This window comes from Microtus pennsylvanicus, chromosome 8, assembly GCF_037038515.1.
Source record: "Microtus pennsylvanicus isolate mMicPen1 chromosome 8, mMicPen1.hap1, whole genome shotgun sequence".
Lineage (NCBI taxonomy): Eukaryota > Metazoa > Chordata > Mammalia > Rodentia > Cricetidae > Microtus > Microtus pennsylvanicus.
In genome coordinates, this window is record NC_134586.1 from 106,008,572 (window position 1) to 106,026,113 (window position 17,542).

At 38.4% G+C, this 17,542-nt stretch overlaps 1 protein-coding gene across 4 annotated transcripts in view; it reads right to left on the reverse strand.

Moving 5' to 3' along the window:
- Window positions 1-7,337: 7,337 nt before the first annotated feature.
- Window positions 7,338-17,542, reverse strand: part of LOC142856606 (uncharacterized) — a 17,955-nt gene continuing 7,750 nt past the window's right edge. For 2 of the 4 annotated variants that reach the window (XM_075984293.1, XM_075984296.1), the window contains 3 exons: window positions 17,371-17,463; window positions 11,112-11,206; window positions 7,338-10,552 (listed from right to left, as the gene is read on the reverse strand). In XM_075984293.1, the coding sequence (XP_075840408.1) occupies window positions 8,972-10,552; window positions 11,112-11,206; window positions 17,371-17,463 (1,769 nt within the window). In that variant the 3' untranslated portion in view covers window positions 7,338-8,971. Of the gene's footprint in view, window positions 10,553-11,107; window positions 11,207-17,370; window positions 17,464-17,542 lie in introns of all 4 variants that reach the window. The other 2 variants (XM_075984297.1, XM_075984295.1) reach the window with 2 other exon arrangements.

Here is a 17,542-nt window from a genome sequence, read left to right on the forward strand (position 1 = left end):
ATTGTTTAGCTTGATCTCTTGTGAAGCTAGTAACAATGGAAGTGTGTGTGTGTGTGTGTGTGTGTGTGTGTGTGTGTGTGTGACTATTTTGCCTGCTCTTTGGACCCTTTCCCTCCTATTGGGTTGCCTCATTCAGCCTTGATATGAGGGTTTATGTTTAGTCTTACTGAGTCTTGTTATGCCAATGTTCAGTTGATGCAGGTTCCCATAGAGGTCATAAGAGGGCCTCTGGAGTTGGAGTTAGCTTTATTTTATTGGGATAAGATAGAATAAAAGGAATCATTATAATTTTCCTGTATTTGTTAAGCATTGCTGTGTAGGCTAGCAAGAAGACTTATCAGGTAAAAGCTGTTGCAAGGTAAGCCTCATGACCTGAGTTTGAACACTGGGATTTACAATGGAATGTTGAAACTGACATCCAAAATGCAGCACATCTCCTGGCTTCCATTGTGAGGTCAGCACATCCTTGAAGTAAAACAGTTGATTAAATTCAGAAGATTTTTCCATTATCCAATGTCTTTCTGCTGCTGTTATCCCTTTCTCATTAGCGTTAAGAAAATTCAAGGTTAATAAAGCATTATGTAATCTACTTCTGAGGGCATTTTCCACCACTTTCTGTTTGTTTAACATATCCTTTATAATTCAATTTGATCTTTCTATAATGGCCTGACCTATAGGATTGTGTGGTACACCTGTAACATGCTTAATATTATAATAAGCAAAAAACTGTTTCATTTTCCTAGAGACATATGCTGTCTTTATTTGTGCAGGTATATCCATGATGGCCATAACTTGTAATAAATGTGTGATTACTGAATCAGCCTTTTCTGAGCTTAAAGCAGCTGCCCATTAAAAACCCTAATAAATGTCAATGGTGTGGTGTACATATTTTGATTTTCTAAATTCTGCAAGTGGAACACATCCATTTGCCAAATCCCATCCCTTTGAGTACCCTTTGGGTTAGTCCCTACAGGTAGCAGTGTTTGGTTATAGAAAGAGCAAGTGGGGCATCTCTTTGTAATCTCCTTTGCTTGTTGCCATGTAATAGAAGACTCTTTCTTTAAACCTTTGCTATTTACGTGATGTTTTTTAAAGAAATTCTGAGGCCTGCAACACACTTCCAATCAATAACTCATCAATTTCTGCATTACCTTGTGCTAGAGGACCTGGCAGACCCGAATGGGATCGAATGTGTATTATGTATATTGAACAAAGCCTATTTCTGATTATGTCTTGCACCTGGATAAATAATGAAGTCAATTTTGTATCATCTGATATAAATTTAGTCGTTTCAAGTATGCAGATAACTCCTTCTGCACATTACGAATCAGTAACTATATTAAAAGGTTCTTTAAAATCCCTTAGCACCATGAGAATAGCATATAATTCTGCCTTCTGGACAGAATTATAAGGGCTTTGTTCCACCTTACTTAATTCTTCTGATTTGTAACATCCTCTCTCTGATTTATTCACATCAGTGTAAAATGTACAGGCTCCAGTTATTGGGGCATCATGTACAATTCGGGGAAGAATCCAAGAAGTTCTCTTTATAAGGTTAAGTCTATTGCTTTTGGGATAGTTGCTATTTATTTCTCTCAAAAAATTAACACAAGCTCTTTGGTATGGTTCATTGTCTTCCCATAACTTTTTTATTTCATCAATAGTGAAAGGCACAATAATTTCTGCTGGGTCTAAACCTGCTAATTGATGAAGTCTCAATTTTCCTTTTATAATTAATTCAGAGACTTTTTCCAAATATGTTTTTAATTTTTTGCTTGGTTTATGTGGTTAAAAGATCCATTCTAAGATAGTATCACCCCTCTGCATTAAAATTCCAGTAGGAGAAATTCTGGAATACAACTAAGATTTTCTTATACCCAGCAATCCAACAAGATCACTCATGTAGCAGGGTCTGGAGACCACTTGCCAAAAAGAGATACTTATCCCTATATAACAAAATCAATTTCTAAGATACTTGTCCCCTATGCTTGGTTTCTTTATGATCAAGTAGAGATTACTGTTAATGCTAGCCAGAAACCTATGGAGGCTGTCCTTATTGGTCCTTTAGGAGACATAATTCATATCCAGGAAAACACTCTGAATTCTTTGAAGAATGGGGAATCTTTTATATCGTAAGGATCCATGACACTTTGGATGGGAAATGAGTGTCACTGAAAAGCTTTACTATAGCATATATCACAACCACCCACCAGGCATGCTCAAAATACAGAGGGTGCACATCTCAATCTCTTGACCCCTAGGTATAGACACAGCAGAAGAAATAGTTCAAAGTTCCTTGCAGACAATTACATCATTAATATCACCCTTTTTTGATGATATTGATCCCATCTCCCTGTCACGCCATCTCTTGTTTCAGACCTTAGCTTCTGCATATTGGCTACTGAACAACACCCAGTCTGACTTCTTTGGAGAATGCTGGTTGTGTGTCCCTCCTGGGTCAAACTCACATTTGTGGCCTCACCCATTGTCAGATTCTCTCATCTTACCACTCGTTAACTGCTCAGAGCCAAGTCACTACTACCAAGTCACTGCCACCAAGTTCCAACTCCACAGGAACATATCTTGTGGGCACTCTGGTTTCTGCTGACTACAATAATAACATTCCCCTTAGTACTAGCACCCAGTCCCTATGTCCAAAGATTTACAATGCCTCTTTTCTTTGTGACACTCAAGTTTATTGCTGCTTACCTGCTAGGTGGTCTAGGATTTGTGCTCAAGTGTTCCTTTTTCCTAAATTAGGGGTGAAAAGCTCTTGTCAGTTCCCATCACCAAGTTCATAGCAGTACAGCATGAAAAATGAGCAATTGAGGCCATACCCTTTGTAGCAGCCTTGGGCATAACTGCAGCTGTAGCTACCAGAGTAGGACTGAGTACTTCCCTAGCTATTTACCACCAGTTTCCTTGTAATTCATCCAGGATTTCCAATGGGTAGCTCAAACTATTCTTTTCCTTTAAGGTCAAATAGACTCACTGGCCACCCCACGAAGTTGGAGCAGGTTAGATTTATTAACAGTAGAGGGAGATGGTTCTCGTCTCTTTCTTGGGGAAGAATGTTGTGTCTATGTTAACCAATCAGGTATAGTGAAAGGCAAGATCCAACAACTCCAAATGGATCTTCAAAAACATAAACAGCTAGATACCTCTAGCCAGTGGATCACTGATAGTTAGATATGGAACTGAATGCTACAATTCTCAATCCCTCTTCTTTTTATTAATCCTACTAATTGTACCCTGCCTCATAAACCTCTTGTCTAGATTTCTTCAACAACACATCTAAAAGATTTCTAACTAGACTTTTAACCAATTACTATTCCAGGATTACCAGCACCTAGCTATGGAGTCAGAGATCTTCAGCACCCAGTTACATCCTGATGGTGAAGATCAAGATCGTCCCAAGAACCTTAATGCCCCAAGAAGTAGTCTAATGATAATGTTGCCCGCTTTCCAACCCTTGGCTGTTTATTAATAAACAAAAAGGGGGAGTGTAGGGTAAAAAGATGAAAAAAAAACACACCTTGATCTTGAAACCAGAGCTAGTGAAAGAAACACACATTAGCCCTGAAACAGAGTCAAAGAAACACATCTTAATCCTGGAACCAGAGTCCCCAAAACCTACATTAGCTCTGAAACCAGAGGCAGTGAAAGAATCAAACCCTGACCCTAAAACCAGAGACAAATGGTTAAAAGGGACAGCCAATGAAACACACCTTGGGCCTGAAACCAGAGCCCAAGAAACACACTCTGCCCCTGACCAAACTCAGCACAAATCAAGTCAATCTTTGAGTTTATCCAAGCTCAGGGACTGAAATCTGCCCAATTCCCACTCTGAAAAATCTTCACCCTGGAAAAACTCTGCCACTAAGAACTTCTATAAAAGTCATGTACCTGTTCAGTTGGGAACTGTTTTTTTTCACCCTGGCAGAGGCAGCTATTCTCCTCGATTCCTCCCTTGCAATAAATCTCTTGAAGGAATGTTGGGTGAAGACCTTTTGCTGGAGCTGAGAAGGGCAGAGAAGTAACAACGTTGACTGAAGCAGGAGCAAACTGCTACATTTCTGTAAGAGGTGTGTGTGTGGGGGGCAACCCCTTAGCAAAGAGGAGCAGAATTGCCACGTCAGAGTGGAGGGGAGGGGAGGGGGATTGCTATATTCCTGTGGGAAATCATCTCCCACCAGAACAGAGTTGTAGGTGCATCCTGACTTCTGCGAGCCAGGTTACCTTTCCCTCCAGAGTTGTAACATAATAATCACTGATAAAAATTCGATATTCATTAATAACTTCCCTTTATCTCTACCTCAACTCCTGATAATCATAATTCCACTGCCTGAACTTGCCTATTTGAGATAACTCAAATACATGAAATCATACAGACTCATTCTGTGACTGCCTTAACTCTTTTAGCATGATGTTTTGTCGGTCCACTCATACTAAGAATTCTTTAATTTTGTGTCTGAATACATCCTTCTGTGCATATAACTGGAATTAATTAATTCAACTATTAATGGTCATAAACTATTTTCATCTTTCAGCTCTGATGAGTTATGCTGTAGAGTACAAATATCTATTTGAGCTAACCCCTGCAAATCAAAATAAAAACGGGCACAATATCAGTAAGATCAAAAATATCCAAATAAATGGAAAAAGAAGTTCACAAAAGTACCATTGAGTCTGTTTTGTGTTGGCCAACTACTCCACATGGGGTCCTGGAGTGTCATTGATATTACCCAGTGACACTCCACTGGAGAATATTTATATTCCATTTGCCAGTCAGTATCAATTACCAACAGTTTCTTGGTTAAGGGTGGAATACTGTGTCCAATTCCCCTTCTCAGTGTGGAACTCTGTCTGGCTTAAGCGTGTGCAGGTCTTGCGTGTGCTGTCACAGTTACTGAGTTCACATGTGCATCAGTCCTGTTGTGTTTGAAAGACACTGTTTCCTTGGAGTCAGCCAACTATCTTTGCTTTAATTTCTATACTTTTTCTTCAAATTTAAACAGTCTGTCCTCCCTGGGATGTGTTTTCTTGGTGATGTTTTCCACAGATTTAATATTCTTAATTTCCAGTATTTCAGGTAGTATATTTTCAATATTTCTATCTCCTTATTAAATTCCTTTTTATAAATAGTGTGCCAATATTATTTCAATCAGTTAAGATCCCTCTTGGGATTATTTTTTTCAAGCATATTTCTTGAGTTATCTGAACATACTTAAAGTTTTTAATTATTTACTTAAACTAGATATCATTATTGCAAAATTCATAATTTTTAGTTTGCCTTTTTGTAGAAATTGCGCTTTTATATTGAGACTTGCAGTCTGGACTCAGGTCATTTGGTTGAATTTTTTTCTTCTTCATGTCAACTCCTTCTTACTCTGAGCCCCGGGTGTTGTGTTGTTTTCATGCAGGTGAAAGGACTCAAGCTTATGTTCATGCTGTGTTCACCATGACTGGCCACACAATCCTCTCCAAGATGGTTTGGTCTGGACATTTCCAGGTGTGCTATTCTTGTCAGGGTAATGAGTAAAGCCAGTGTCTGCTGTGCTCATTGTAATAATGGGCAGTACTCGGGCTTTGTAGACATAAAGCCTCTGCCTAGGAAATGAGGCAAGGGACAGAACATCCTAGGCACCCTGTGCTTACCAGGTCCACAGGTTTATTTGTAGTCTCCCAGGTACAAACTGTGCTCAAAGAGGTGGCATATGAGTCTGAAGTCTCTTAGGCATATAGCCCTGACTGGGTGATGGATGGGTTTGGAGGCTTCTGGTTATAACATACAAACTGGTTGGGACTGGAGACTCCCAGGCATCCTGTGCTTATTGACATGATGAGATGGGCAAGAGCCACTCAGAACTGCTTTGGTCATCAAGGCAATAGGTGAGGCTGCAGCTTCTTAGATGCATTGTTGACAGGATGGAGCTCACCAAGCATGCTTTACTTTCCTGGGCTGGAGTTACCCATGTATATATCCTTCAAAGGGGACACAAGATAGGATGAAGCTGCTGGGTATGCTGTGATTACTGGGACAATGTGAAGCTGGAGATTCTCACAATACAGCCCTCACCTGGGAGATGAAAGGGGTTGAAATCTCCCAGGTACAACGTGCACACAGAGACTGGAGCTTCCTGGGTATACAGCCTTCAAGTGGGCAATGAACAAGCTTGAGTCTCCAAGATGGGCAGCCCTCACCTGAGTGACAAAGAATGGATACAGCCGTGTATATACTCAGTAAAATGAAAGGTAGGGAGGGAGATTCGGGGCACAGCATGCTCAACAGGAAAAATGGACCTAGTTGGAATCTTCTAATGCTGTGTTCACCAAGGTAGTGAGACTAAAGTCTCCAGGGCATACAGCCCTTCTAGGAAAATGGGTGGGGCTTCTGTCTCCCAGCCACATTGTGTTCACTTTACATTCCAGTATCTTAACTGAATGTATTCTTTGATGTCAAGCAAAGATTGGGTTCTATACATGAAGGTTTCTTGTTTCTCATCCATGAATTCTCTGATGCTTATTGAAATTTGAATTTTGATAAAAAAGGTTCCCATATTCTTTACTTTAAAATGAATTCTCACTTATGTGAATTCTGGGATGTCATAAAGTCTGACTTACATGAGGAAGTTTTCAACAGGTTTTTTTAAAATTTTTTATTTTATGTATGCAAGTGTTTTGTCTGCATACATGTATGCACACTACTACATGGGTGCATTGCTCACAGAGGCCTTTGGAAGTGGATTTACAGACAGCTGTGAGCCATGCTGGAGCAGGGAACCCAAACTCTGGAAGAGCAGTCAATGCTCTTAATGGCTGAGCCAGCTCTCCAACCCCACTCCTACATGTTTAAACATTCATAGGGTGTGTTATCTACTTTTCCTGTGACTTTTATAAAATATCCTGACACAGCAAATTAAGGAAGGGTTTATTTTGGCTCATGGCTCAAAGGTAGAATCCATCCAGACAGGGAGGTTACAGCGGCAGGAGCTCGAGGCAGATGGTCTAGTGGCATCCACAGTCAAGAATCATTCTCAGCCATTTTTCTCCTTTTCATGCAATCTAGACTCCAGCCCATTGAATGGTACTGCAAACATTTAAAGTAACTGTTCCCATTCCAATTAATCTCTCCCAGACATTCCCAGAGGCCCATCTACCAGGAGATTCCAGACCCTGTGAAGCTGACAATATTAGCCATCACAACTCTATCCCTTGCAAACCTAACATGGTTATCACCGTTAAGTAATAATTTTTCCTCTCTTGTCCCATAAGCTAATGGCCATTTCATAATGCAAAATGTGTTAGGTACAACACCAAAAGTCTCTAGTCTTCAATAGTTTCAACACAGTTTTAATATCCAAAGTCCAAGTTTCATCTGAAACAATTGCAATGACCCTTAATACCAAAAAGCAAGTTACATGGTTCCAATACATAAAAGCATAGAGTAAACATCCCCATTCCTGAAAAGAAAGATAGGGGCTGAAATCCAGAAGATAAAACAGTAAATCTTGCTGCTCTATGTCCAACATCTGAGACTTGTAATAGAATCATCTGGTATCCAAAATACTTGAGATGTCCCATTTTTCCATCTCTGCTGCCAATGTCACATACAACCATTGGCCCCACTCCTTGTCTTTAGTTTTCCTTGGTGTAGGCCTCCATGGTCCTTGGATCACTTATATACTAGAGTCTCCATGGTAACTTAGAGTTCATCTTCACAAGTTCATGCAGTGGGCATTCAGAGCCTCCATGTAGAGACTCCAGTCTTGACCTACTATGCCTATCCTCAGCTGGTTTTTGAAACTCTGGAGCAAGTCTATCTGACCCCCTCAATATTTTGTGTAGTATCACATACACAAAACTTCTAAGAGCTGTTGCTTATTAGAAATGTGAAGTGCCCTCTTGGATCACAGCTGTTACCTAGAGTGTGTTGACCCTTCAGAAACACTTCCCTAGGATGTTGTCTTCAAAAGTAGAACATTCCTTCAGTGACATTCTCACTCCAGGCTCTTTTCTTTCAAATAAATCTGCATTTTCACAAGCTGAAGCAGCATAGCACTTGGGATGCATTTCCTACTGTTTTGGGGCAGAGCAGGGTGTTTCTCTTTAATCACTCACAGCCTCCTTTTTCATACTTGCCTTGCCTACAACTGTTGCTTTGCTTTAGATTTCTTAATCCTTGAGAAGCTGCAAGTTTTAATCACGTTTGTATTTATCTTCTGCTCAATGGAAGTTTTTTCACTGTAAACTTTTCTAAGCGCTGTTACCAGGAGCTATGCCACAGCCTGAATGCACTCCTACTTGGAAATTTTCTTCACCCAACAATTCAGCACATTTCCTTTAAGCTCACCTTTACTCAAGTTCCCAGTACACAGGTAAAATGAAGCCAGATTCTTGGAAAGGATCACACAAATGGTCTCTAGTTAAGTTCTTGGCAGTGCTCATTCTCCTCTGAAGACTTGTGAGCCAGGACTCCAGTCAGTACTTCCCTCTGCCTCCTGGTCCTATAAACTTCCATCAGAATGGCCCATTTACCTCTGTAGCATAGCATTCAAAGGTTTTATTTGTGCAACGTTCTAAAATCTTTTACATTCCTCATGAAAACCACTGCCAATGGCTTAAGAAACATATAGTCAAGTTTATCAGAGCAATGACTTCACTTCTCAGAACTAACTTCTTGTATTAGTTTGAAGGTACAAGTCTTCATGATAGGGAAGTCACTGTGGCAGGAGCTTGAAGTGGCTTGTCAAATGTCATCCAGACAGGAAGCAGCAAAGAACAAATGGTCATGCTTGATCTACCTTTCTCTTTTTCATGTAGTTCAGAACCCCAGTCTACAGAATGGTGCCACCCCTTTCATGCAGTACATAACCCCATGCCAGGGAATGATGCCACCATATTTATGGAGGGTCTTCCCACTTCAATTAATCAAACCAAGATTATCAATCAGACATCCCCAGAGGCTAACTCAATCTAGATAATCTTTCTCAGGCATGGCTAGGGGTCTGTCTCCCAGATGATTCCAGATCTTGTCAAGTTGACAATCAATATTAAACATCACATAGGGTTTCTCATCTGTATGACTTTTTTGATGTTCAGTGAGCTCTGATTTAGAATAGAATGTTTCCCTACATTCTTTACACCCATAAGATTTTGAATGTGTATGGGTTCTCCGATGTTGACTGAGGTTTGACTTACAATAGAACGTTTTGCTACAGTCTTTACATTCATAGGGTTTTTCACCGGTATGTGTTCTCTGATGTCGAGTGAGATCTGACTTTTGGAAGAAAGTTTTCCTGCATTCTTCACATTCATATGGCTTCTCACCTGAATGAATTTTTTGATGTTTAACAAGGCTTGACTTGCAATAGAAAGCTTTACTACAGTCCTTACATGCAAAAGGTTTTTCACCTGTATGAGTCCTTTGATGTTGATTGAGGTTTGACTTACAATAAAAAGCTTTGTTGCAGTCTTTACATTCATACGGTTTCTCTCCTGTGTGAGTTCTTTGATGCTGATTGAGGTTTGACTTACAGTAGAAATTTTTATTACACTCTTTACATTCATAGTATCTCTCCACTGTATGAGTCCTCTGATGATTAATGAGTTCTGACCTACAGTAGAAGGATTTCCAACATTCGTTACATTCATAGGGCTTCTCTCTGGTATGAGTTCTTCTCTGATGCTCAGTGAGGTTTGACTTCGAATTGAAACTTTTCTTACATTCATTACATTCATAGGGCTTTTCACCTGTATGAATCCTATGATGTTGATTGAGGCTTGACTTGGAGCAGAAAGTTTTCTTACATTCTTTACATTCATAGGGATTATCATCTGTGTGAGTTTTCTGGTGATTAGCAAGGTCTGACTTGTAGTAGAATGTTTTAGAGCACTCGTTACATTCAAAAGGCTTTTCCCCACTATGAGTCGTTTGATGTCGAGTAAGATCTGACTTACAGTAGAAAGTTTTAGTACATTCTGTGCATTCATAGGGCTTTTCTCTACTGTGAGTTCTACTCTGATGTCGAATGAGGTATGACTTACAGTAGAAAGTTTTACTACATTCTACACATTCGTAGGGTTTCTCTCTACTATGAGTTCTTCTCTGATGTCGAGTGACGTCTGACTTACAGTAGAAAGTTTTCCCACATTCTATACATTCATAGGGCTTCTCTCTGCTATGTGTTCTTCTCTGATGTCGAATAAGGTTTGCCTTCCGGTGGAAAGACTTCCTGCATTCTTCACACTCATAGCGTCTCTCACCTCCACGAAATGTCTCGTGTACACTGACTTGAGACTTCCAGGGGAAAATTTCCCAGCATTGTGGAGACTCATAGAGCTTCTCCCCTATATGAAATCTTTGATGTTGAGTGAGGGTGGACTGGTAATAGAAAGATTTTCTATATTCCTCCCATCCAAAAGGGTTTTCATATGACTGAGATGTTTGATTCAAGGTGTGCTCTGAATTCTGATAAAGTGTTTCCGCACATTCTTTATATTCATATGGTTTTGCCCCTTGATGCATTTTCTCTTGAATCTGCAGTTCTGCCTTGAGACAGAAAAATTTGTTACATTCTTATAACCCACGATACTATTAGCATCTGTTTCCTGATATTTCTGAAGTCTGATTTCTTACTCGTTGTGTATTTCATATTCTTTACTGAGTTTAGCCTTGCTACCAAATGTTATTTAGTATATACGAGACTCAAAAATTTTCTGTCTTACCTAAGTCATGTCCTGGGCAAGAAATGTGACATCATCCAAAGGACTGCCATATTCACCAAACTTTATTTAGAGGTCTCCCACACATGACATTTCTTATACATCAGTAAAATTTTCTTTTAAGGGAAGGGTTTCAGTGGCTCCAAGTAAGTATATACTGCAAAGTTTGGTTCTAAAATGGACACTAAGATGCTCTATTAGTCTCAGTTACAATAAAATTATCAAGTTCTTTTCCAACCTGCGTCTTATCAGGCTCATTGTGGAGAGTCAGTATAGTCTGCTGTGGATTAAGTTCCTGAGTAAGTAGAGCACTACTGAATGTTTAGACTTTAAATGTGGTCTAGCTTATACAAAAAAAAAAAATAAATAAAAAAAATTGTACCTACTTCAACCATCTGTTCATATGATGTAATGCCATTGGTGACTTCAACTTGCCACAAGTGTGTCTCTTGACTTCCCAAGTCATTTAAATTATGGACATCTAAAAGACATTAAACAAACAAAAATTATGTCTATGAATCATACAAAGAATTTTTAGGCAATTCAAATATATAGTAGTATTTTGTATCTTCAAGGCCTAGGTCTTAAAATATTAACTTATGATAAATAAATATATTAGTCTTCAATGAATTAATTTAACAATTTCAATAATAGGCATTCCCAGGACTTAGTCAGCTTTCTTTGAGGCTTTGCTGTGCTTGGTTCAAACAAGAAAGGTAAAGTATCCATCTCCTTCTCAGCTGTAGATTTCCACACATCAATTTTGACCTGTCATTTGTCCTTTGTTCCATTTTTCTAATATATTATCTGGGCTTGAGGTGCTATTCTACACTGAACCTCTTTTGTAAATGAACTAATGGTTGTCTGTATCAGTTTCTTAAAGGATGTAAGCATAGTTGAATAAGCAAGAATAAAGGTTAGGGAAATGATTTCTATGCATGTTGAATTCAATTAATTTACTTTGTCCTGAGGCACAGTCAATTATTTACTTATGCAGATTTTCTGCCTGAAAAAAAAAAACAAGAAGGCAGCTTTATTCAAATTCTTCACTTAGTCTAAGTTTTCCCATTTTCCTCCCATTTTCTGGATTTACATGGGCTTCCTAAAAGAACAAAATGTTCTCTTGGAGACTATTTTAAAATAGCTATTTTTTTACTAGAGAGAAAACACTAGCAATAGAGTAAAAATATGTTAAAAGAAAGAAAGCAAATAAATTATCAGAGAAACATTTTGCCTGTGTTCTCTACTATTGGGATACTTAGGATCAAGTTAAATTTAATGCTTTTCTTTTTTCCTCTCAACTCACCCTCGATACTATGTGCTGGCTGAGAGCTGAAATGGGCATTGTTTTGTGAGCAACAGGGATGTGTTCAGTTAAGAAACCTCCCTGTGTACATAAAAGGAGCCAATTCTGACACTGACAAGTTCTAATTTATGGATCGAGCAGAATCATTTTCAAAGGCCCCATTTTTGTTCAATAAGGGAAGTCTAAGCCAAACACAAAAGAATATACCTTCTTAGACCTCATGGAACTTTCTACATAATTGACCAAGTATTTGGACACAAAACAAGCCTCAACAGGTAATAGAAAATTGAAATAACACCCTGCATCCTATCTGACCACCATGGAATCTACCTGGATATAAACAACAACAACAACAGAAAGTTTGCAAATTCATGAAAACTGAACAACTCACTACTAACAAAAAAATGGGTCAAGAGAACTAGATCCTCTGAATGTGGGTGACAGTTAGGTGGCTAGATTTGTTGAGGGGAGCCCTGGCAATGGCACCAGCACCTATCCCAGGTGCATGAACTGGCTTTTTGGAGCCTATTTCCTATGGTGAGATACCTTACTCAGTCTTCATGGGGGAGGGGGCTTGGTATGCCAGACCTTGTTGACTCCCCAAGGAAGGCCAAACCCCTCTGAGGAGTGAATGGGAGATGGGAAGAGGGAGGGAGGGGCAGAAGAAGGAGAGTGGTAACTGAGGACGGTATGTAAAGTGAAAAGCATTTTTAATAAAAAAATGAAAAAATGGGTCAAGAGAGAAATCAAAGATTTTCTAGAATTGAAGAAAATGAAAACATAAATTACCAAAACTTTTAGAACACAATGAAAGTTATTCTAAGAGGCAAACTGATTGCATTAAATGCCTACATTAAAAAAAATTGAAGAGATCTTATACTAGTAATTTAACAGCACATCTGAAAGCTTTAGAACAAATAGAAAAGAAAAATCATACCCAAAATGAGTAGATGGCAAGAAATAATAAAACTAAAGGTTGAAATCAATAAAATAGAAACAAACAAAAAAAGAAAAAAATACAAAGAATCAATGAAAAAATCATAGGGACATAACAAAAGGCAATGAGAAAATTCAGAGAATACACACACCTTAAAAATCTGTACTCTATGAAACTCAAAAATCAAATAGAAATCCATAATTTTCTTGATATCTATCACTTCCCAAAGTTAAATGAAAATCAGATAAGCAACTTAAAAAGACCTATAACCCTCACTGAAATCAAAACAGTTATTAAAACTTTGCTAACTCAAAAGAAACCAGGGCCAGAGAATTTTAATATAGGATTCTATTAGAATTTCAAAGACTTAATATCAATTCTCATTATTTCACAAAATCACAAATTGTTTCACAAAATTAAAAAAAGGAACATTGTCTTCCTTACCCACTTTTTTTTCAGAACAAAGTCACAGATATCCTGCCACCCAAACCACATAAGGTCCCCAAAAAGAAAGATAATTACAGACTGAGCCTCTTTCAAACACAGATAGGGAAATGCAATAAAATATTTGCAAATGAATCTAAAAACACATCAAAAAGTTTATGTACACTGATCAAGTAGGCTTCATCCTGGAGATACAGGGATGAGTCAACATATGTAAATCAATAAATGGAATCCTCCATATAAACAAGCTGAAAGAAAAAAAGCATATGATCATCTCATTAGAGGCAGAAAACACCTTTGATAATATCCCAAAGCCCATTAATGATAAAGACCTGGAGAAATTAGGGGCACAAAGGCTATACCTTAACATAATAATGGTAGTTTACAGAAAGCTTTATTCAACATTAACTTAAATGTAAAGAAACTCAAAGCAATTCCACATTTTAGAAAGAAGACAAGGTTGCCCATGCTCTACAAACCTATTTAATATAGTACTTGAAGTCTTATCTGATTAAATAAGATAATTGAAGGAGATCAAGGAAAAAGAAATGTGAAAAAAAAAGTCTAAGTATCTTTATTTTCATATGAAGTGGCCCTAACTATTGCACCAGGAGACTCCTATAGTGAATGAACACTTTCTGCAAAGTAGTTGGATACAAAATAACTCACAATACTCAGTAGTCCCCCTATATACGAATGACTGAAAGAAATTAGGAATATAACACCTCCAGAATAGCCTCAAGTAATATAAACCATTTTGTAGTAACTTGAATCAAGCAAGTGGAAGATATATAAGAAAAACCTCAAGACATTGAACAAAGAAACTGAAGAAGATAATCAAAAAGTAGAAGACTTCCCATGTTCATGGATAGGTAGGATTAGTGTAGTAAAAATAGCCCTGCTACTAAAAGAAATCTACAGATTCAATGGAAACCCCCTCAAAACTCCAACACAATTCTTCACAGATCTTGAAAAGAAAATTTTCAGCTTCATATGAAAATACATACACACACACACAAAACCATGAAAGCTAAAACAATCTTGAATAATAAAAGAACTGTAGGTAGGAGGTATCACCATTACCAATTTCAAGTTGCACTCCAGAGATACTGTAATAAAATCTGCATTTTACTGGCACATAAACAGAAATGTTTATCAATGGAATCAAATTGAAGAAATCCACATACCTATGGCATGTGATTTTTGATAAATAGGCCAGAAATACACCCTAGAGAAAGAAAGTGTTAAGTTTCACACCAGAGAGAGAGACTGGTGAGGTGCCTGTTTAACACATCAAAGCAGAACTGACCTCCAGGTTCTCCCAGCATCCCTCAATCCCCACCTCTTGCTCCAGAAGCTTTTCTATATACAGACCAGACATTTTAGTTACCCACCCCTTTTGTACCATTGGCCTCCTGGCTGCTGCACCTTGTTCCCCTCTCTCCACCTGGCCCAGCTCAGCCTGTTCATGTCCACTCTGGACTGTCCCAGATGTCCCTGCCTCTGGCTACAATTTCCTTTTTACCTTTAATAGACTTTCTCTTCACCATACTTGGGAGCAGTTATGTCCTTTCCTTTTTATTTCTCCTTTGCAGAAAGCATCTTCAACAAATTTTGCTGGTCAAACTAGATAAATACATGTAAAAAAAATCCAAACAAATCCATACTTTTCACCCTGTGGATCAAAGACTTCAACATAAAACCAGATATACTGAACCTGATAGAAGAGAAAGTGGGGACTAGCCTTGAACTCATTGACATGGGAAAAGACTTTCTAAACAGGACAGCTTTAGCTCAGGCACTAAGATCAACAATTAATGGGACCTCCGGAAAATGAAAAGCTTCTACATGACAAAGGACATTGTCATTCAGACAAAGTGACAACCTTCAGAATGTAAAAAGATTTGCAGCAACTACACATCTGATAGAGGGATAACAGTCAATATATATATATTGACTCAAAAAAACTAGATATCAAGAAAACAACTGAATTCAAAAAAATGGGGGAAAAGATCTAAACAAAGAGCACTCAGTAGAAAAAACTCAAATGTCGGGGACATAAATAACTGTTCAATATCCTTAGTCTTTGCGGAAATTCAAATCAAAATGGCTTTGAGATTTCAACTCCCACCTGTTAGAATGGCTAAGATCAATAACACAAGTGATAGCTCATGCTGTCAAGGATGTACAGCAAGGAGAACTCTGCTCATTGCTGGTGGGAGTGCAAACTTGGTACAGACACTATGGAAATCAGTATGGTGCTTCACAGGAAGATGGGAAATAGGTCTACCATAAGAATCAGCTATACCACTCCTGGGCATATACCCAAAAGAGGCTTCCTCCTAACACAGAGACATCTGTCCAGCCATATTCACTGCTGTTCTATTCAGAGTAACTAAAAATTGTAAACAATCTAGATGTCCCCTAAAGGAAGAATGAATAGAGAAAATGTACGTTTATACAATGGAGTATTACTCAACTGTTAAAAAAAGACATCATGAAATCTACAGGCAAATAGATGGAACTAGAAAATCCTGAGTGAGGTAACCCAGACCCAGAAAGACATATATATGGTATATGTTTGTTTCTATGTGGATATTAGTTGTCAAATTAATGATAACCAAGTTGCAATTTGTAGAACCAGAGGTTAAGTATAAAGTAAGAGACAAAGAGACACAGATAGATCTTGTTAGGAAAGAGAAGTAAAATTGATGATTATAAATGTATGGAAGGGGCTGGAATGGGATGATCAAGTGTTTTTGAGGAGGGGAGACAAGGGATGGAATAAAGGGCAAGTCAGGTAAAATTAATGGCCATACAGAAGAAGGTTCTAAAATATATGCATATATGAGGGTGATCTATATGAAATTGTCAACTAATCAGAAAAATAGAGTGACAAAATGAAGCTTCAAGTACTGATTTAGGTTACATCTACTGAGTTGCTGGCCAAAGGGTCCCATGGAAATTCACAAACAACTCAAGCTGTTGTCAAGACTATAGGTTGCTCTCCATAAACTGACAGCAAGGCCCTGTTGCTGAAGACAACACCTATACAACTAATCAAATATGGAGAAATTGAGCTGGTGTCTATAAAGCCTTCACCCTTAGGTTCTGGCATCTTTGGTACAGGAAGGTATTCTGTATACTACACTACCAAAAGAGAAAAGTAAACTCTAAACCAACCACAAATCCTTTGATTTACAATGGTATCTTGCTTGGTTGGGCACCATTTGTAAGTGGAGACCATTCTTTTGTTTCCCAGATGGCTTCCCAGATCCAAAAAATCACACAGAATTTATATTAATTACAACACTGTTTGGTCTATTAGCTCAGGTTTCTTATTAATTAACTCTTACATCTTAAATTAACCCATTTCTATTTATCTATGTATCACCATGAGGTTGTGGCCTACCGGTAGGTTACAGCATCCTTCTCCTTTGGCAACTACATGGCATCTCTTTGACTCTGCCTATTCTCTCCATGTGTTTTCTAACCTTTTAGTCTGTTTATGTGGATTAAATTTATTGATTGACAGATGTTGACCCAGCCCTCCACCTCTGGGGTCAAATTGACTTGACTGTGTGATAATCTTTTAAATGGGTTCTTGGATTTTGTTTGTAAAGTATTTTACTGAGAATTTTTGCATCTGTCTTCACAAGGGACATATTAGTTTATGATTTTCCTTTTCTGTTGGGCCCTTTGGTATCATATAGTGGCTTTATGAATGGAATCTGGAAATGTTCCTTCGGTTTCTATTTTGTTGAGTAACTTGAGTGTTACTGTTAGATCTTTGAAGATCTGATATGGGAAGGCATGGGGAACCATTTTGGGGCACTGCATAAAGCATCTGAGAGATCCAGGAGACCGCTGTCTCTTAGGTTAAGTTCAGTGAGAGGGTGTACAGAGAGATCAATCATCATAACCAGTATCTTCCCTAGGACAGCATGTACCAACGAACCTGGGAGGCTCCAGAGTGAGGCTTGTGAGGCACTCCATGGCTCAAATCCATGCTGCAGCTTGGTATTCAACTCTGGTCTTACCATGCAGTACCCTGCAAAAGGGAAATGAGGTAGTTTATCCAAATGTGACAAATTAGCACCAACAATGAAAGACAGCAAGCTCACTTCAGG